This window comes from Herpailurus yagouaroundi, unplaced genomic scaffold, assembly GCF_014898765.1.
Source record: "Herpailurus yagouaroundi ecotype Mexico unplaced genomic scaffold, PumYag 77, whole genome shotgun sequence".
Lineage (NCBI taxonomy): Eukaryota > Metazoa > Chordata > Mammalia > Carnivora > Felidae > Herpailurus > Herpailurus yagouaroundi.
This window is the reverse complement of record NW_024412388.1, coordinates 101838797-101859044: the sequence shown is the minus strand read 5'-3', so window position 1 is coordinate 101859044 and position 20248 is coordinate 101838797. Positions and strand designations below refer to the sequence as shown.

At 37.8% G+C, this 20248-nt stretch overlaps 1 protein-coding gene across 2 annotated transcripts in view; it reads left to right on the top strand.

Moving 5' to 3' along the window:
* Nucleotides 1–20248, top strand: part of SPAG17 (sperm associated antigen 17) — a 235792-nt gene that overhangs the window by 116494 nt on the left and 99050 nt on the right. For both annotated transcript variants that reach the window (XM_040471449.1, XM_040471448.1), the window contains exons 18-23: nucleotides 3212–3366; nucleotides 6950–7128; nucleotides 8662–8759; nucleotides 16575–16814; nucleotides 17801–17912; nucleotides 20027–20185. In XM_040471449.1, coding sequence (XP_040327383.1) covers nucleotides 3212–3366; nucleotides 6950–7128; nucleotides 8662–8759; nucleotides 16575–16814; nucleotides 17801–17912; nucleotides 20027–20185 — 943 coding nt within the window. The remainder of the gene's footprint in view (nucleotides 1–3211; nucleotides 3367–6949; nucleotides 7129–8661; nucleotides 8760–16574; nucleotides 16815–17800; nucleotides 17913–20026; nucleotides 20186–20248) is intronic.

Below are 20248 nucleotides of genomic sequence, written 5' to 3'. Positions count from 1 at the left end.
CTGCATTTCTGCACAAGGTTACCTGTGGCCTCTGGTAAAATTAATCTTAGAATTTGATTTTCTTTCTACCGGCAGTTACCCCTATCCTTCTGCTTTCCAGCTTCTCAACTGTTGTTGCCTTTGTCTCCTCTCCTGTGACCTTCAGCTTTGTGGTACTAACACCCAGTAATTCTACTGTTCTTTTAATGAGGTGTCAAGAAGTACATGGGTTTCATCTCTCATCTTTAAAATGGAAGTTCATTTCAGGCTTTGGCTTTTTTTCGATTTGGCTCTGTCCTCACCCCTTTATGAATCACTGTCCTGCCACATCTAATGGACAATTATCTTGCTTCATCTTCCTTGGTCTTTTCACAGCATCGCAGAGCTGATCACTTCACTGTGAAACACTGCCCACTCTCGGTTTCCAAGGTGCCAAACTGTACTTCTCCTCAGTGCCCTGTTTGGACTTTTGTTGACCTAATGTCTACATATCGAAATGGCTTGAGTCTGAGCCCTGAACCTTCTTCTCTCCTCTGCAAACATCCTTGTGACGATTTCATCTATTATCTATGACCTAATGCTAATGACTGCTACAATTTTATCTTCCAAATGATTTCTTAGTTCCATACTAGGATACCTAACTCCAAATTCCACTTGAATTTATGACAGGCGTCTCAACTTCAGGGTCCCACACAAAGCTCATAATTTTCCCACGTGAGCATGTTTCTCTCCTCATCCATCTCAGAAAATGTCACCTTCAAGCCAGAAGGCTAAGAGTTCTCACTTAGCTCGACTGCATCCCTCATGTCTGATCCATCGTCAGATTTTGAAGGGTGTACCTCAAAATATATCTTCAAGCTCTTCACCACCTCCACTGTTGCTACAGCCACCCTCCTCTTCTCCTGCAACATCCTCCTAATCATTAACCTGCTTCTGCTCTCGTCCAGTCCATTCTATGAATCAGATACTCCCATCAATTTCATCTGCTTAGGACACCTCCCTGAATCTAGGATGATCTGTAAAAATCTTTATTAAATTTTAGAGGAAAATCTCATCTATCTTGTTCATTTTTTCCCCAAGAGCCTACACAGTACCTGGCACATAGTAGGTGTTTATTTTTTAACGGAACTATAAATAACACAGTGTTATATTAGTTTCAGGTGTAAAATATAATGATTCAACTAGTCTATACATTTCTCAATGCTCATCCCACTAAGTGTACTTTTAATCCCCTTTCTCTATTTCACCCATTCCCTACCCACCTCCCCTCTAGGCAGTCACCAGTTTGTTCTCTGTATTTAGGAGTCTGGTTTTTTGTTTGTCTCTTTTTCCTTTGTTTTGTTTCTTGAATTCCACATATGAGTGAAATAATATAGTGTTTTTCTTTCTCTGACGGACTTATTTCACTTAACATTGCACCCTCCAGATCCATCCATGTTGTTGTAAATGGCAAGGTTTCATTATCTATCTATCTCCCCAGATCCATCCATGTTGTTGCAAATGGCAAGGTTTCACTATCTATCTATCTATCTATCTATCTATTTTACATCTTCTTTATCCATCTTCTGTGGTTGGACAGTTGGGTTGCCTCCGTATCTTGGCTACTGTGAATAATGCTTCAATAAATATGTGTTTATTTTTAATAAAAAAAATTTAACTAAAGTTCATGGCACCACAATATTAATATAGGATAATAGGGAAAAGCCAAATAGTTAAAAAAAAAAAAATGGAGAGGAAGGATACTATTTGAAAACTTATCAAACATTGATTGAGAACAGCCATAGCTCTGAGAAACTTAGTGCTATAAATTCTAGCAGCCAAAGTAAACATGAAAACAAATTTTATAGAGCTCTCTAATGGAAAGAAGGATACATGTTCATCAGAAATGAACATGTTTTGTTTGGGGGTTTAAAGTCTAAAAGGAATTTGCATCTCCAAAAAGTAAAGTAATGAATAGTACCCTATGTAACAACAACAACAAAATTAATGCAAAAATATTCACCACATGTGTGTCTCTGGTATTGCCTCTCGGGGAACAGATGTAATAGTTTCAATACCACTCCATAAAGACACTCATACAGGGGACTAGATTCGGGAAGTAAATGTATTATTTTGGTAATGCTACCAGTGTAAAATTGAAAGCAAAAGTAAAACAGTCCTTTCCTAACATAATATGCAATTCCATGCCTTCAGATCACCCACCAGCAGAGAACTGAAAGTTCCTGCATGAGATTGATGTTGAAAACGAAAACAAAAACAACAATCCACAGCTGTGTAATTTATTTCCCTGTGGACATGTTTCCTTATATTGATTGGCAGTGAAATAGAAGCAGGACAAAGTGTGCCCTGCCCTCTGTGCCCCTCTGTCAGTAGCTGAGATCGCAGTGCATGCTGAGGGTGGAATGTTTTGGAAAAGGCCAAGGTTAGAAGTCACGTGCAAAGAGTATGTATGAGAAAGACCATGCACCTTGTTCCTCTGTACTACAGCATGGTGTGGTGGAGAGCACTCTTTGGAGTGCAAAAATGATGACACAGAGACTGGTGTCCTGGCACCAGGACTTACGAACTCTATCTTCTTAGACAAACCTCTCATCCTTTCTCAGCCCCAGTTTACACTGAAAAAATGAGGATTTTAATATTTCAAAATAGAAAAAATAATTGTTCCTATTTATCCGAGGTTTTTAATGACGAGAAAATGAGATGATCTATATGAAGGCATGGAAAACGTTAAATAACTGCTTGACTTAATTATTATCTCCAGGGGGCGCCTGGGTGGCGCAGTCGGTTAAGCGTCCGACTTCAGCCAGGTCACGATCTCGCGGTCCGGGAGTTCGAGCCCCGCGTCAGGCTCTGGGCTGATGGCTCAGAGCCTGGAGCCTGTTTCCCATTCTGTGTCTCCCTCTCTCTCTGCCCCTCCCCCGTTCATGCTCTGTCTCTCTCTATCCCAAAAATAAATAAACGTTGAAAAAAAAAATTTTTTTTTTTAAAAATTATTATCTCCAAGCCTGAATAAAAAACCCTTGAGCAAATGCCTCTATGCCTGCAGGCTAGTATTTTATTTTCTGTAAGAGTTGCTGAAATGTTCCCCCCAAATTCTACCGCTGATGTTCTCACTAACAGTGAGACTAAGTGTGGAAATAAAGGGATGAGGGTAAGGGGGCAGAGACATACCTTAGCAGGAGATGCTTCTCATGGAAAAAAAGACACAACAATGTAATTATTTTGATTTCAGGTTCTTCAAGAAGCCAGGCAGCAATACAGGTGGATTGATTCTTACTACCATACGCAAGACAACTCTCTACTTTTAGTCTTTCATAATCCAATGAATAGTCAACGTCTGCATTGTGAATATTGGAATATTGCTCTTCACTCCAATGTTGGCTTCAGGTAACCACCTTGGACAGTTTAGTTAATTATTATCTTATTTTAGTTAGCTTGTTAGTTACTTGGTTAATTAGCTTTCAGTTCCTTAGCCTAAGGTAAGTGCTTCAAGCCAAACACTAAACCTTCAATTTAGTTTATCAAGTTGCATGTTTGAGGTGTACCAGGCACTGTAATAAGCATTAAAACTATACCAAATAAACAAGACAGACATCATTCCTGGAGCCATTAAGTCTAGTGGGGATTTCATTACCTTACATTTGATTTATTTAGACCCTAATAAAACTGCCTCTGAAAGATTCCAAGTAGAAACTATAACACATGACATTCTTCATGCTGGTTTTGGATAACTCCACTTGATCTGGGGAAGACTCCAAAGTAGGGCAACTGAGTGACATATCAACACAGCGGTCAGGTGCTCAGCAAACTGAGACCTCTAGGAATCAGTGATGTTTTTTTTCTGCCAAGCTCCTTAATTATTTCTTGATGATATTAAAGCTTTGCTCTGTCCTCTCAGTAATTATGAGAACATTTCATTATTTTTTCAATGCCGGTTAATGTATATCCAGTATTTATTTATTTATTTGTACAGCGTTGTTTTAGTTTAAAGGGATACAGAAAGACACAGAGAATGGGCTTACAGAATAACTGGGAAAACAGGTCGTGTGCTAATCCTTTGCTCACATATACAGTAGCTTACATAATATAGCACATTATTTGGGGAAGGGTAGGAATGCTTCACATGGAAAACTATTTAGAGGTAGTGGCTCCCTACGGACTGGATGGCAGAGCCCAATGGGAGAGACAATATTGGGAAAGGATGAGGAACAGATGATCTACAAGCTTTGCAGTTCTTCTAAAGTTAATCTCTTATCCAGGATTTCTATTTCTTCTTCAGTTACTTTTGGCGATTTTTGTTCTACACATTCATGTATGACATTTGGATTTTGGATGTCTTTCGGAATGAAATTAAACAGTCGTCTCACAATAAATGCCCATTCCTGAGAGAGATGTATTAGTGTCTATCTTTATGATTATAGTTTTGTCTATTTCTCCTGTTAGTTTTGCATGTATTGTGTGTATATGTGTGTATGTCTAAACTTATTTTTGAATCTGTATTTCAGAAGCATCCTTCTTAATGCATTGTAACTTTTATCAATATGAGCAAATGTCTCTCTGTGTTCCCCTTAATGCTTTTCACCTTGAATTTCACCACGTTTGATATTGATATTGTCGGATAGTCTCTTTTACAGAAATTTACTGATAGGACTTTCTCAGTAATTTTACATGTCAACTGGGAATTGTGTCTCACTATGTTAATAGAAAACGGAATACAGTGGCTAACCTAATAAGGGAATTCTTTTTCTTCTGTAGTGACAAATTTAGAATTGGGCAGTATCTCAGGGGTAGTTCAGCTACTCACCTAAGTCATCAAGGAGCTGGACTTTCTCTGGCTTTCTAGCCAGCCATCTGCCACCCTTTTATTTTTCTGCGTCATTTTGATTTGTAGATACATGTCTTTTCAGTGTTACCTTGGATTTTCCCAGCTACTCTGAGAGCCTCTGTCTTTGAAAGATTCTTATAATTAATTTAATAATTAATAACAATATTTTAAAACTTTATATTTTAAAGAATGAATCTATTCACTTCTATTTTTATAAGTGATATGTTTGGCCTCATTCTTACCATTTAATTTTACATGCATATTTCTACTTTAGGATTAATCCCTTTTCATCCTTAGATTGAATTTTCTTAGTTCATTCTTAGTGTGTGATGTTTTTAAAGTTATATATTCTATTAATATCCCTATAGAGGTTATCCTTTTAAATCACATATTTAAATATTTTTATATCGTAATTGGAGCTAATGAGTATGAGTATCATTCCACAGATGTTAAAATTTTTAACATATTTTTACTTACTCCCAAGAAATCGCCATTTTGAAATTGTCTAGGAATTTTATTTCCAACTGTCAAGTAATATTTTTAATCACAGACAAGGAGCACAAATAATTATTTACATTTAATTACAAATTGTACTGTTTTCTTCCCCAGCCCTTTTATTTATATACCATATTGTCTTCTTTCTTGGATTTATTTTTTCAATGCAGCTGGAGTACATTTGTGACTAATTCTTTCAGAAAAGTATCTGGCTGGGGAATTCCTGAGTCACTGCATGCTGAAATATTCTTCATTTTGTCATCTCATTTGAATACTGATTCGCCTGTGTACGAGTCTGTGTTCCCTCATCATGAATAAATCGCAAGAACTCTAGGTTTTGTTTGAAAGGCAGACACATCGAAAGGTTCTGAACCTGAGAGAGACATGATCTGCCTTTAGAGTGAAAAACATCTCTCTCTTCTGTGTTGAGAATAGACTACAGGGGGTTAAGGGTAGGTACAGGGAGACCAGTTGGGGGGCTACTGTAGTCATCCCAGCAAGGGGCGTTGGTGGCTTAGACCAGGAAGAGAACAGTGAAGCAAATGAGAAATGATTAGATTTTGAATATGTTTTAAATATGTGCTTTAAAAAGTCATTTGGATTTCCCAACAGATGCGAAGTGGAGTGTGAGAAAATCAGAGTGGTCAAGGATAACTTCAGGGCATTTGGGCTGATCAACTGAAGTATAGACTTGCCATCAGCTAAGAGAGGAAGATTGGTTCATTTGGGGAAAGGTTGAGTTTGAGATGTCTTTTCCCTTCCCAATGAAGATATTGAGTACCTCAAATTTACAGTCTACGGTTTTCAGTTCATTTCTTTAAAAGGGAATCAAAAATGAGAGAAAACTGTGAAACAGCCTGACTATAGAAACCCTGTAGCTTTATTTTTCAAGCCTTAGGCCTCACTTTCACACAATCTGACAATAACTAATCTTGATTATCCAACCTAAATATTTCAACTTACTTCCTCAGAAACAACTCTCTAAGGACACTCAAATGTTGTAAGTATATACAACATTTAATTAAAAATAATTACAGTCATCCACATAAATAGAATGAATGGATTTGGGAACAACTGTGACTGACCCCTGGTGAGCAACAACTCACAGATGTGAGCCTAAGTGCACATGCAGCATAGGGCACAGTATTTACAGTGTGGGTATTCCCAGGCCAGTAAGTTTACAGCAAGACTGGAGCATTTCAATGAATCCAGTCAGTCAATTAGCTATCGTCACTTGAAAGAGTTTCTATTATGCTATAAAATTGCTCTAAAAAGAGATTGTACCTTATTACTCTCCAGCTAACAGTGCTGAGAGTGACTGTTTCTCTAAACTGTCATCAACTCTTGGTGTTATTAAACTTTTGAATCCTTGACTGGGTTAGAAACATCTCATTTTTAAATGTGCATGTCTTTAATTGTGGATGAAGTTGGGCATTGTTCATATGCTCACTGGATATTTATATTTGATGACTTTGTACGAATTACATCAGGATATAATTGAGTCTATTGCATTTGGTATATGGGCAATTTAGGATCAGTTCATTTTTTCAAAGTTTATTTGCATGGTTGGTGTCTTAAGTGTTACTGACTTTAACAGTAACTCGATTGTCATTTTCTCTTCTTTGCTTTTTTTTTTTTTTTTAATTTTAGGAATTATTTGGAACTTGTTGCAAACTCCATTCAAGATTGGATCATAAAAGAAGAAGCTATATATCAGGAAGCTAAAATGGCTGAGGAAATCACTAGGACGAAGGCCGAGCTGGAATTGAAATATTCTGCTACTACCAAAATCACTTCTAACAAAATGTATTCTGTTAAAAAACCTAAAAGTAAGTCACTGGTTGAACTTACACGTAAAGTCCCAAGACATTCTTCCATTTGATAATTTAATCAAGACTGAATATTTCAGTATTAAAACAAGTTGCCTACAAATTTCTGTGACTCTTTGCTTTCTCTAAAAAATAGAATAGCTGAGTTCTAAATATGATCAATTTGGTGATGGGATAATGGGATATTTGTCTTATATTGATGCCACCTCCTGCCAGATCTGGAAGATTCGATCTGTCCTGCAGATTAAATGTGATGTTAGGGAAATGCCAGATGTCTTCATTTTGGTAGGGTTGATAGTTTCAGCTATCTAAGATTTGTTGACAATATATGAGGCAAATTCGGAGTCAGTATGTTTCCATTAGAAAGAATACTTATAGATTCCAAAAGTGAGATTAAAACAAGACATTTCTTGGAAGAGCAATCAGAAGAATCTCAAGACTAATTGGGAGTAGGAATCTAGAAATAAAGGGAAAATGGATTCTTGAGGATTTGTGGCAGGCACTTAAAAGGGGTGGAGTCAATACATATATATTTATTTTTGTTGTTAATTTCCATGGCTTTGATGCTGTTGGGGAATGGAGAAGAGAGTGAAAAAAAGAGGAAGGATACTTGATAAAGGAGTAAAACAATGAGGTAACCTGTGTGGTAAATAAGGATATCTCACTAGGGAATGGTTTCCATGTTAATAATATTCATTATTTCTGATAGCATAAGTTGAGAATGGTGTCTCATAAAGAAGCAAAGCTATATATTTTCCAAAGATTTTTCAACTTCTGTCAATTACCAAAAGAATTTGTGTTTGACTTAATTCTAATGAATCAGTCACCATCCACTCAAATGGTTATATAATTCATCCATCAGTTTGGCCTTTCTCCTGACGGGGGCACAGAAGGACAGCACTAAGTATCTGGGATGATGGATGGGACTATATAAAGAGAGGTAGGGCTACCCTCTCACAATAGTGTCTAGGGCCACACTTGCCTATGACCAGGAAAAATTGCCTTTTCTTTATTCTGCTTCTGAACAGAACCAAAAGTTTAATTACTATCTAGATGCTGTTAAATCCAGAATACAGTTAGTTGGAGATTGAAATACACTTGGTAGGTATTGCATTCAGTTTGAGACCTCTTAAGTGAGGAAAGTTGTAAATCTTCCAAACAGAAGGACTATTATAGCAAGAGGAGGGCTTCAATGTGGAAAAAAAAAAAAGTTAGATTTGTTCTGTGTGGTCTTAAGCTAGGATTAATTAGGTTAAAGCTCTATGGATAGAGAGTCTACTTCAGTAAAAGCTTCAAGGTCTCAACACAGTGAGAATAGAATGCATTCTCCACAGTCGTTGAGTTCCTCATCCTTGGAGGAGCTCAGTCCCACTTCAGACACCCACTCTGGTGACAGCGAGAAGGAGTCAGGAATGAATAAATGGAGAGTTGAACTTGATAGCCTTTGAGATCCCCTACAGTTCAGACATTTGGTCCTTCAATGAACCTTTGTCATAGAGAGTCACTAAGAAGTTTAATTTTCTCTGGCTTTAGGTAACAAAGGAATGAGCAAAGGAGAGATAGCGGATCAAGAAAAGGAAAAAGAAAAAGAGAAGGAAGAGATTCCTTTTATTTTAGAAGGCTCTCTCAAGGTAATTCAAGGAAAGACAGATGACACTGAATATTTACAAATTCAAATTTATTGTGTGATAGAGAGTTTGTGTGGTGGAACAAAAGTGATCTTTTTTGCTAACCTCTCAGAAATAATTGAATCTGCAATGAAAGAGCAGTCTCCCCACCAAGCTGTCTCCTCCTCCGATGATAAACTTTGAAGGAATTCTGTATCATTCATTTTTATAAAACCCAAATCCAATGTGGTGCCTTGTTCATATCGTCTCTGTTTCTGCTGCAGGTGTTTGTTTCTTGTTTCCAATTTTTAATTACAAAATTAATGTATGCTTTTATAAGAAGTCAAAATTACTCTGGGTCTCCAAACCCCTGAAAATAAGAAATATTAACAATTTGGTATGCTCTATACTTATACATTCATGCATACACAAATATAAAGAGGGTTTTCATTTGTTTGGTTTTGATTTAGATTTGGTTTTTTTTTTTTTTTTACTCTTCCACATACTATTTTTTTTATAGCAAAGTATCACGAATATCACTTCCAGATAATATCTACAGATCTAACTTATTTTCAAAGAAATGTTGTTAGTTTAAATTTGGATATATGTGAAGTATTAATTTCCTTATTAATAAGCACCACTTATTTTTCTATTTATACAGAAATATTTTACTTTTATGTAGTCAGATCAACCATTTTTGGCTAAAATTTAAGACACAATACCACATTTTGGCAAAGGTGTGAAGCACAGTGAATTCTCATACACTGGTGGTTGACATGTAAGTGGGCACTTCCGCTTTGGAAAACTGGGCATAGCTACTAACGTCAAGCAAACGATTTTCTTTTCACCTAACAGCTCCACTCCTAAGGATGTGCCTAACAGAAATGCATGGATGTGCGCACCCAGACACATGGACAGAGTTGTTCTTGCAGCATTATTTTTAATTCTCCCAAACTAGAAACCATTCAAATATTCATCAGTGGAATGCCTAGCGTGGTTTAGTCCTATGATGAAATGTTATACAGCTCTGGGAATGCATGACCTATAGCTACACACAGAAATACGGATGAATCTTGGGGCACCTGGGTGGCTCAGTCAGTTTAAGGGTTCAGCTTAGGTCGTGATCTCACGTTTGTAAGTTCGAGCCCCACGTTAGGCTCTGTGCTGACCGCTCAGAGCCTGGAGCCTGCTTTGGATTCCGTGTCTCCCTCTCTGTCTGTCCTTCCCCTGCTCACACTGTCTCTGTCTCTCAAAAAATGAATAAATGTTTTTAAAAATTTTAAATACTAATAATTACAGTAGATTTTTTGTAAGCTCACATACTGGGTAGGCAAGAGCTAACTTCCACACCCCCATTAGTATCCAATAAACCACAAAACAATGTAGGTTAATATTGGTGAGCCTCCCTAGCTTCGTGGTCTTAATGGTAAACATCATTACATGGCAAATCTTTGAGTTTATTGTTAGTTGCTGCTTTACTTTATTAAAATTTAAAAATGTATGTTGGTTTTTCTTCTTTATTGATATATTGAAGTATGGAGACTTATTTAACAACAGGAATAATCTTTGCATTTTTAAAGCAAACTCCTCTTCAGCATTTCCTAAAGTTTAGTCCTCATCCCACAAAGACATGTATTATGAATGCCTAGGGGTCTCCAGGGAGAAGAGACTTAAAAATACAGATGCCTTCATTCCATCTTAATTACATCTTTGTGAGTCGAATCTAGGAATTTTAATTTTGAATAATCTCCTAGAACCATCTTTATGCACATTATAGATTAAGAATGATAGCACCATTTTTTCATGGCGTGTTATTATTTTAATAAATAACTGGGTTTGATCTGATGGTATTTTATCTAGAATTTTTGTGGCCATGATGAATGAATTAGTCTATAGACTTTGCGTTGTTATTAACAAGCATCACTATTAGTGTTAGTTTGGCTTTTCAAATAAATTAAGGAAGTTGGCAAGGTTGCTGTATCACGTGGAAAAAAGTCACTGGAGTTTCTATTTACTAGCAATAACCAATTAGAAAATGTAATCGAAAACAAATATCATTCACAAGAAGAACAAAAACTATAAGGTGCCAAAAAGAATAATAAAAGATAAGCAAAGTCTTTATGGAGAAAATTACCACATATTATTGAGGACATTTAACACTTAATTAAGTGGGAATATATACCATAGTCATGGATGAGAAGATTCAACTTAGGAAATGAAATATACTATAAAATCAATGCTATTCTTATCAAGATCCCAACAGAGTTTTTATGAACCTTAGAAAACCAATTCTGAAATTAATAAAGAAAAATAAAGGGATAAGATCTTTCTTTCAGGTAGCATTTAACTGTCAGCTTACATCTCTTTATTTTCACCTTGCTGTGTGTTTATATTTTAAGCATATCTCTTGTGCAGAGGGACTATAAACTAGATTAAAAAAAAATCCATATCTGGATGATCTCTCTTTTAACAGGAGAGTTGAATCCTTTTATATCCTGCCTTTTCTATGATCCTTTTTTCCACCTTTCTTACTTTATTTTATGTTGAATTTATTTTGTCTTTTCATTCTCAATCAGTTAATGATGGCAACACTAATTTGAACCCTAAGTGAAATGTTGTCCTCCCCCAAAAAACAATTCTATTTTTCTTATTAGTAGACTTATATTACAAAAGAAATTTATATTCAGTGACTTGTTAAAATATTTGCAAAAATTACTTTCCTCGCTTACTACATAAGTACCTACATAATGTCCTCAACTTTGCCTCTAGACCCAAAAGGCCTAAAATATTAACTATCTGGCCCTTGACAGAAGTTTAAAATGTATTCACTCTATTTCTACTAGTGGTTGCTCTAGAAATTCAACTTGTATATGTAATTTAATGAAGTCTAAACTTAATAAAATATCTTTAATTTCTTCCAGAACAATACAAGGAACTATTAATATTATCTAAAATTTGCTTTCCCTCTCCCAACTTATATTTTAAGTTTTATTTTATCTTTTCTTATTCCCACAAACTGAACATTATTATTGTCATTGTTTTACGTCGTCAGTGTTATTTAGCTTATCATTTGTTTGTCAAGCATTTCTTCTCACATTTTATATTTTGGAAGTATTTCCTTTAAAACTTCTTTTAGTGGGGGTTTGTAAAACCCTCAGTTTTTACTTACCTAAAAATTGGCTTTTTTTTACCCTTATTCATTAAATACAGTTTTCATTTGTAAAATTCTCCGTTTTGTTTTTTTTATATATCTTCTTAGTACTCTCAAGATATTGTTCCACATTTTCCTGGGTTGACGTTGTAGTTGTTAATAAATTGTTGATCTAATTTGTCATTTATTTATAAACAGTTTACCTTTTCTTTTAAAAAAACATTTTTTTAAATGTGTATTTATTCTTGAGAGATAGAGACAGCATGAGAAGGGGAGGGGCAGAGAGAGAGGGAGATACAGAATCCAAAGCAGGCTCCAGGCTCTGAGCCCGACGCGGGGCTGGAACTCACGGACTGTGAGATCATGACCTGAGCCAAAGTGAGGTGCTTAACCAACTGAGCCACTCAGGCACCCCAACAGTTTACCTTTTCTCTCCAGCTGCTTTGAAAATACTCAGTGGTGTGCTGCAAAATGTTTAGGAATAGCTCTCTCAGGGAAACAAAATAATATGTTTATTCTAAATTTTACTGATAACATAGTGCGTAGAGCACACAATGTACAAATTATAGAACATACTACTTTTTGTTGTAAATTCCATTTAGCCAGTTGATTCTCACAGAATACTTTCACAGATTTTTACTAAGCTCTTAGTCAACCTAAGATTACAATTGACAAACATTGAATATGAATGTTGATTGATGTTTTCATTGATGTGAACAAGTAAAACAAAAATGAACAAAGGAATAGGTCTCACTCATTCATCAATGACATGAGCAACTTCTTTGCTGAATCAGATAATAATTTTTATTTATTTATTTATTTACTTTTTAGTATGTTCACAGCTTCAGTTTATTACAGTGAAAGGATACACATTAAAATCAGCAAAGAGAAGCACACACAGGGCAAGCAAGGCCTATGAAAGTTCCAGCCACAAGCTTCCTTTGTTTTCTTCCAGTGGAATTGTGTAGACAGTGCTTATCTCTCCCAGTGACAGTGTGTGACTACATGCATGGAGTATTGACATATAAGAAGCTCACCCAAACCTTGGTGTCCAGGGCTTTGTTGGGGGTCCGTTACACAGACATGACTGAGGGACCACACGGTTGCACTGTGTCTAGCCTCTCCAGAGGTCACGCTGATAGCACATGGCTCAAAGACCCCACTATAAATTACATTATAAATTGTACTACCTGTTGTAGTCCAAGTAAACAAAGACACTCATCAGGCAGGATGCTCTAAGGCCTTCGAGGTAACCTCCCATAAGCTGGGCAAGAGTCTAACATTTCTTTAGGCAGGGTTAATTCTTTACTGCACAGGTCAAGCCCTAATTCTTGGCCCAAGCTTTCTTAGAGCAAAATAATCATATTTGGTACAGCAATAGTATCAGTATGAATATGCCTAACACTTCGATGATCCAGTATGGAGTAGGGATAGAAGTAAAGAAGCAACTAAGTCATCCTATAAAGTATTACATACATTTTCACATTTATGTAATACTTTGATTATTTGTTCCCCCTTTAATTCAGTACTATTTGTACCTTAGGATAATGTTGTATAGACTATTTGGCACAGAAATTAGCTGATAGTTAGCAAAATCCATTTCTTCCTCAGGCTAGTCATTTTTCCGTTAATATTACATCCGAAGGAAGATTTGTCTATCTCCTAGTACATTTAATCATCAATATCAGTATTATGACTTATTTACATACGGTAATTGACTATACCAATGTCAGAGTTACACCATATTGCAGTATGGTTATGGTATAATTCAGTTACAGGAAAAAAAAAAAAAAAACAACCCGGAATTTCAGTGGTTTTTGGTATGCCTTCCTAACAGAATCAGTTCATGAACAGATATTATGGACAGGTGTCATTACAATTGGCCATGACTCATTTATTTACAAGTCAGTTGGGGATGAAGCTATACGCTCTGTCTCATTTTACAGACTTGTAGTGAAACTGGATTCTGTTGTGTGCTGTTATATAGCAGGGCTTGCTTTCCATCTAAAAGGACACAGGTGGTATCCAAAACAGTTACTTTCCTTGTTATTTGTACTACCAGATATCTTATTCCAATCTATTCCTGGGGCAAGGGCCATCAGGGCTCCAGTGTAAATTACAAGTACTCCAGAGAATTTCCGTATCTGGAGACCCATAAAGTTCCCATAGGCATGCCCCACCGAGCAGCTACAATGGAGGGTCATTGCCCATGAGCACTTCAGGTTTCATCTGTATTAAAATAGTAAAAAAGGTGCTGTTGGATCAGGATACAAACACTTTCCCAACATGGGGTCCAAGCATCATCCAGGATTATTGTTTTACCCTTCCCAACTCTATTAGCCTCCTAAGGCTGCCATAATAAAATGCCACAAACAGGGAAGCTTCCAGGCAACAGAAATTTGTTGTCTCACAATTCTGGAGGCTAGAAATCTGGAAGCAAGGTGGTGGCAGGGTAATTCTCTCTCTGTAGGCTCTGGGGGAGGATCCTTTCTTGACCCTTCCTAGTTCCTTGTGTTTGGCAGCAAGCCTTGGTGTTCCTCACTTGGTAGATGCATCACTTTTTAGATACTAGAAGAATATTTCCTCAGTTTATTGTACTACTGGTTACAATGTAACAACTCCAAACAGAACACTTTTAAATTTAATCTGCATTATTAACATTTTCACCATCACTTTCATGACTTTGGATAACCAACAGTCAGTTGGTCCGTGCTTTGTAGCACTTGCTGATATGTGTAGTATAAATACTCCCATCAGGCCATCAATATGACGTCACTGAATGCAGCACTGGAAGCATTATGCAGTCACACACCATTACATTGTACGCATATTATATCTATGATACAGATATAATTGATATAAATAAATTCAAAAACATAGATAATAGGGAAATGTAACAAAACAATTAAGAAGGCGCTAAGTTTTTGCTTCAGATTCTATGGTTCCCTCTTTTTCGGCCATACCCTGCTCATGCTCTGTCTCTCTCTCTCTCAAAAATAAACATTAAAAAAAAAAAAAAAAGAAGAAGGTGGTAAGTTTTGAGTATTTAATGTCTTTGTTTTTAATATGTTATTTGAGTGTGCATTCGTATAATTTAACTTTAAATAATGGCTGTAGTTAACAACCAGCTTGCAAAATTCCTGAAAATTTACCAATAAACTCTTTCCAGTCAACCTGAGGTAGATCCAGCACACGACCATTACTGCCTGCTTTTAACTCTTTGGCCTTCCTGTTAGGATTTGTGTCTTTCATCAACTCTGGAAATGACTCAACCATTACCTATTTAAATACTGTACTGCTTTTCTGAAGGTCTATTCCATTTCTAAGAGGGCTTTCAAACTCATCTTATTTTTAATGCCTATTAAAAATGTCTTATTTCTTATTTATACTTTTGATCCTTTCTTCTCTTGAAGCAAATTAAAGACTAAGCAGATTAAAATACTTATTTTACATCCTCTATTTGATAATTTCAATACCTTCAGTCTTTGCAGATATGTTCTCATAGTTTGTTTCTTCTCCAGATTCTTGCTTTTGGCTTACTTCCTCACGTTTTGTGATTTTCATTTGTGAGCTCATATCTACCCACAGTCTTTTTAGAATACATTTTTAAGGCAATGTACATTTTGGCATGCTGTGAAGATAGACTTGTGGTTAGTTCTCAGGGAAGACTCCTCCCACCCCACCTCACCTTTCACGCAGGGCCAAGGAAGAAAGCTAGAATTCAAGGTTTTCCTATATGGGGAAAGATAAGTTTTTAGTTCACCCAACAAAGGTGTCATTTTTAAAAATATTTGCTCGGGGCGCCTGGGTGGCGCAGTCGGTTGAGCGTCCGACTTCAGCCAGGTCACGATCTCACGGTCCGTGAGTTCGAGCCCCGCGTCGGGCTCTGGGCTGATGGCTCAGAGCCTGGAGCCTGTTTCCGGTTCTGTGTCTCCCTCTCTCTCTGCCCCTTGCCCATTCATGCTCTCTCTCTGTCCCAAAAATAAATAAACGTTGGAAAAAAAAATTTTTTTTTTTTTAAATTAAAATACTTGCTCTATTCATAGGTCTGACTCCCATGTTATTGCTCTAGTCCCTGTAGCCCATGAAAACTCCAGTTCTAGGCCTCCAGGGATGGGCAGATAGCCGTCGGAAACTTCTCTCCTCAGTTCTCCTGTTCCTTACTGGATTAGTAAGGAACTACCTCTCAGTTTGCCTCTCATACCTCTCAGTTTGCCGCCAGCCCTGCTATGCACTGTGATGATTTTATATTTTACCTATCACTTTTGAAATATTTTGTGCCAGGAATGTTTCTTTAAACATCTGGTCTGCCATATTGCTGATTAACCATGTTTACGATCTAAATTGGGGATTCAGCTCATGTGGAAAAGTACAGGAAGCAGGGAGACCAGCTAAGAGGGTGTTGTAATAGTTCAGGCTAAAGATAAGACCTGCGTTAAAGAAAATTGCAACAGCAGGTGAGAGAAGCAGCTGAGTAAAGGGTAACATCTGAAGAGCTTTGGCAGGATGTAGTACCAGGAAGTTGGGTGAGAGAAGAGAAGCAAAGCTAAATGCAGGGTCTCCAGGTCAGGATATTAACTTGTTAGAGATACCACTTACAAAAAGCATTTGAAATACTCCCCCAAATGAACCTGAGTGGGATCTAATGTGTCTCAAAATCCCATTAATTTTTTTAAATGTGTTCACAGGCATGGAAAGAAGAACAAGATCGATTAGCAGAAGAAGAGCGCTTAAAGGAAGAAAAAAAAGCAGAAAAGAAGAGTAAGGAAACTGGTAGAAAGAAAGGCAAGGAAAAGGTAGAAAAAGCAGACAGTAAGCTTGTGAAGAGAAACTCTTTTTTGAAGGAGAAACCTAAAGAAGACCAGCTGAAGATCCCAGAAATAACAGAGGAGCCCCCCCAGCATCCAGAACCTGGGGTTGTTTATCCGGTAAAATCGATGTTCTAAGAAGCCTCTTTGGGTCCTTACTCATTGTTTTGGGAGAAACACAGCTTCTGTGGAAACACAAGTTTCCCAGTCTTCACTGTCCCCACCGAAGGCCTTGGAGTTTCTTCTAGCAAAGATGATCTCAGACCCTACTCCACCCTCTAATGCCTAGGATGTTCTTTGTAGCCAGTCACCAAGATAGGAACACCCCGAGGCCAGTTTTCCATGAGTGCCCTGAAGCCAGGTTACTCAGGGCAGGAGAATGGAGATTTGACACAAAAACATTCATTTAGGTTAGTGTAAATAAGCAACTATGAAAGATCACAGTGAGCACAGAGGTTGGCTGTGTTTGTCTCCATGACAGGACCTGCTGAGTTAGACACCCACGTTTTTTGCTCGTATGCTTTGGTAAAACCTCTCCCTCAAGCAGTCTTATGAGGAAAACCTAATGGGAAAGAGATGGACAGAAAAGAAATGAAACAGCCCTTGTCCTTTCTAGCAGCTACTCTAAGCCAGTTCTCAGATGTTAGCATGCATCACCAATCACTGGGAGCTCTATTAGCAACATTTAGTAAAACATGCCTTTACCATAGGACTTCGTAAAATGTAGTGTGTCAAAAAATAAAGAATAAAGTGTCAATATTCCTCAAGATATCAGTTCACTTTAAACAGAAAATTAACAGCCAACAGAAGAGAAATCGATTTCTCCTCCCACTGCTTTTCAGTAGTATAGTCATTTGATTTGCACTAGGGTATCCGGGCGCTCCAGTGAACAGATTTTAAAATCTTCGGCCTCCTTTAATTCTGCCTGTCACTGTAAGACCACAGGAGGTGCTAAAGATAATATGGACACGAGCCTCTGAGTCTGCAGGGTGACAGGCATTCATTTAGCAGAAATTTAGCTTATGGCGACTGGAACTGGCTCACATCGATGAGCTGATTCTTGTCAATTGCAGCTCCACACTCAAAGCATGATTTTTCCCTTGTAGTTTTGTGGATACAATATGGGAGAGATACCCATCCAGATCTCTGGAACAAATTCTTACCTGTATCCTTCAGATGGAGGGCAGATTGAAGTAGAGAAGACAACATTTGAAAAAGGTACATTTTGAAGGCAGCTGGTTAATAGCTTGGAAGATAGTAAACCCTTTCAGGTGGTCTCGGGGCCTTGAACCATGAGTGTGATAGGTGAGGGTGGTGATGTGGCCACTGCAGTTTCTTATGCGCCACATTCAGGATTTCCAGACTTCACACTCTTCTGTTACAATCGCCTGCAGGGCACGGGCCAGCTGAGAGGTTAGCTGGGACGCTCTGTGAAGAAAATTCCAGTGGTGAAAGTCCTAACGTATTTCTCTATGATCGGGGAAATATTACAACAGTAACCACAACAAGCAAAGAGTTAATTAGTAGTATTAATTACAACACGTAGTGACATCTCAGAAACCAAGCACATACTGTGAGTTTACAGCAAATTTCTGGGTTGGTGTCTGGAGCACAGAGTTTGGGGGCCTGCCGCCGAGGTCAGTTATTTGAGCTACAGAGAAGTTGCTTCTGGATTCAGAAGCCTGTGAGTGGGAGAGGAATCTGGCAGATGCACTGCAGAGGACCTAATCTGGAAACCGCATGAAGAAAATGCATATTTCTTCCCCGGGAACCTATCAGGGACATCTTTGAAGGCTTATCTTTTCACTGCCCCTTAAAGATCTCTCAGGTGGATTGGAGCTAGCTGGTTGTCTCTGAGAGATGTGAGGAGGTCCGGGAAGACCCTGTGTAATGTCCACAAGGTTATGCCCCCCGGGAGGGGGCAACACGGGCTCCTCCTATTCCCACACTCCACCTGATGCCAGCCTACCCTCTTCTCCCTCCTCCCCTTCTCCCCTCCCTACCTCCCTCTCTCTCAGTCCCTCTCTCTTTCCTTCTCTCTTGTCATCTAATAACAAGGCATTTAATGAGGAAATTATTGCAACCGTTAGATGCTGTTCCCTGTGTGAAATCATGGCTCAGGCAGAAGCATTATTAGATAGTAAGTAACTGCCACATCAAATAAAAGATCACACCAATAATTTTTAAAATCAAAAAGCCTGAAAGTTATTCAAATTATTTAAACAGTGCTTGGTGGTACAACTTACATCAAATGTCAGGCCATTTTATTATATAAGGTTTGTTTACTGGCAACATGGCAGGGGTTGTTATTAATATATAGGTACACATTTTTATCTTATCATGTGTTTTAGTATTTGATATTTTGAATATCATCCTTGGGTACAGGGTACAATTAGTAGTCATTAAAAATGGAGCTTAGAATCACATAACTGAGAAAACTACTGGACTCAAGTTGTGTGCTGTTATGTTCTATTTTCAACATCTATTCCTTGCTCTCATCGAGATTTGAATATGCATACGTTTATTAGTTTCAAGTGGGTCACAGTAAATACGGTAATTTTATCCTAATCCTATCAGTTTTGGGAGATGGTCGCCCTCTCAACATTGAAAAGAATATGCTGAATTTTAAAAAGAAGAAGAAAGCTGAGAAAGGGGACCAAAAATGAGTCAGAACACTAGAAGAGAGAATGGGCCGTTAGGAAAATGCTTATTTGTTGCTATCAACAATAATAACTGCTATAACTGATTGATGTAATTCTTTGTAAATTGTAAAACCCTTTCACATCAACTGACTCATGTGATTAATCACAAAATTGAGTGTCGGTAGCCTCAGCCACTGTATTTTCTCTTCTGTAATTTGATGAGAAAGTCTGCAAACAGGGGCGCCTGGGGGGCTCGGTTGGTTAAGTGTCCGACTTCAGCTCGGGTCATGATCTCTTGGTTCATGAGTTTGAGTCCTGCATCAGGCTCTGTGCTGACAGCTCAGAGCCCGGGGCCAGCTTGGGATTCTGTGTCTCCCTCTCTCTCTGCCCCTCCCTTGCTTGCACTCTGTGTCTCTCTCCTTCAAAATAAATTGACATTAAAAAATTTTTTTTTATTTTAAAAAAAGAAGAAGAAGAAACTCTGCCAACATCTCCCTGATCCACCTGCCATTCATTTCTGGGATTCCACCCTCACTCTCTTCCTTTAGGCATCTTTTTGTAAACTAGTGATATCCGTAGGTGTTTCCACTCCCTGGAGTACATTCTATACTGCCTTATGTACATGTCTTGTCAAGCGCCCTAATGGGGTATGACCAGCAAGCCCACCTTCTATCCCCTGATTTTCCCCAGGGCCAACTTTTATCAAAGCGACTGTGAAAAAGGACAAGCACACTTTTATAATTCATTTAAAAGACCCTAAGAAAATTGTGAAAAAGGAAAAAAAAGAAGAGGATAGTTCTTTGGAAGATGAGAAAGAAGAAAGAGAGGAAGAGCAAAAGCTTGACACAGGCAAGCGGCTGCCCCTTTGCGTGAGTGGAGGTTAGTCCTTGCGTGAGTGGAGGTTGGTCTTTG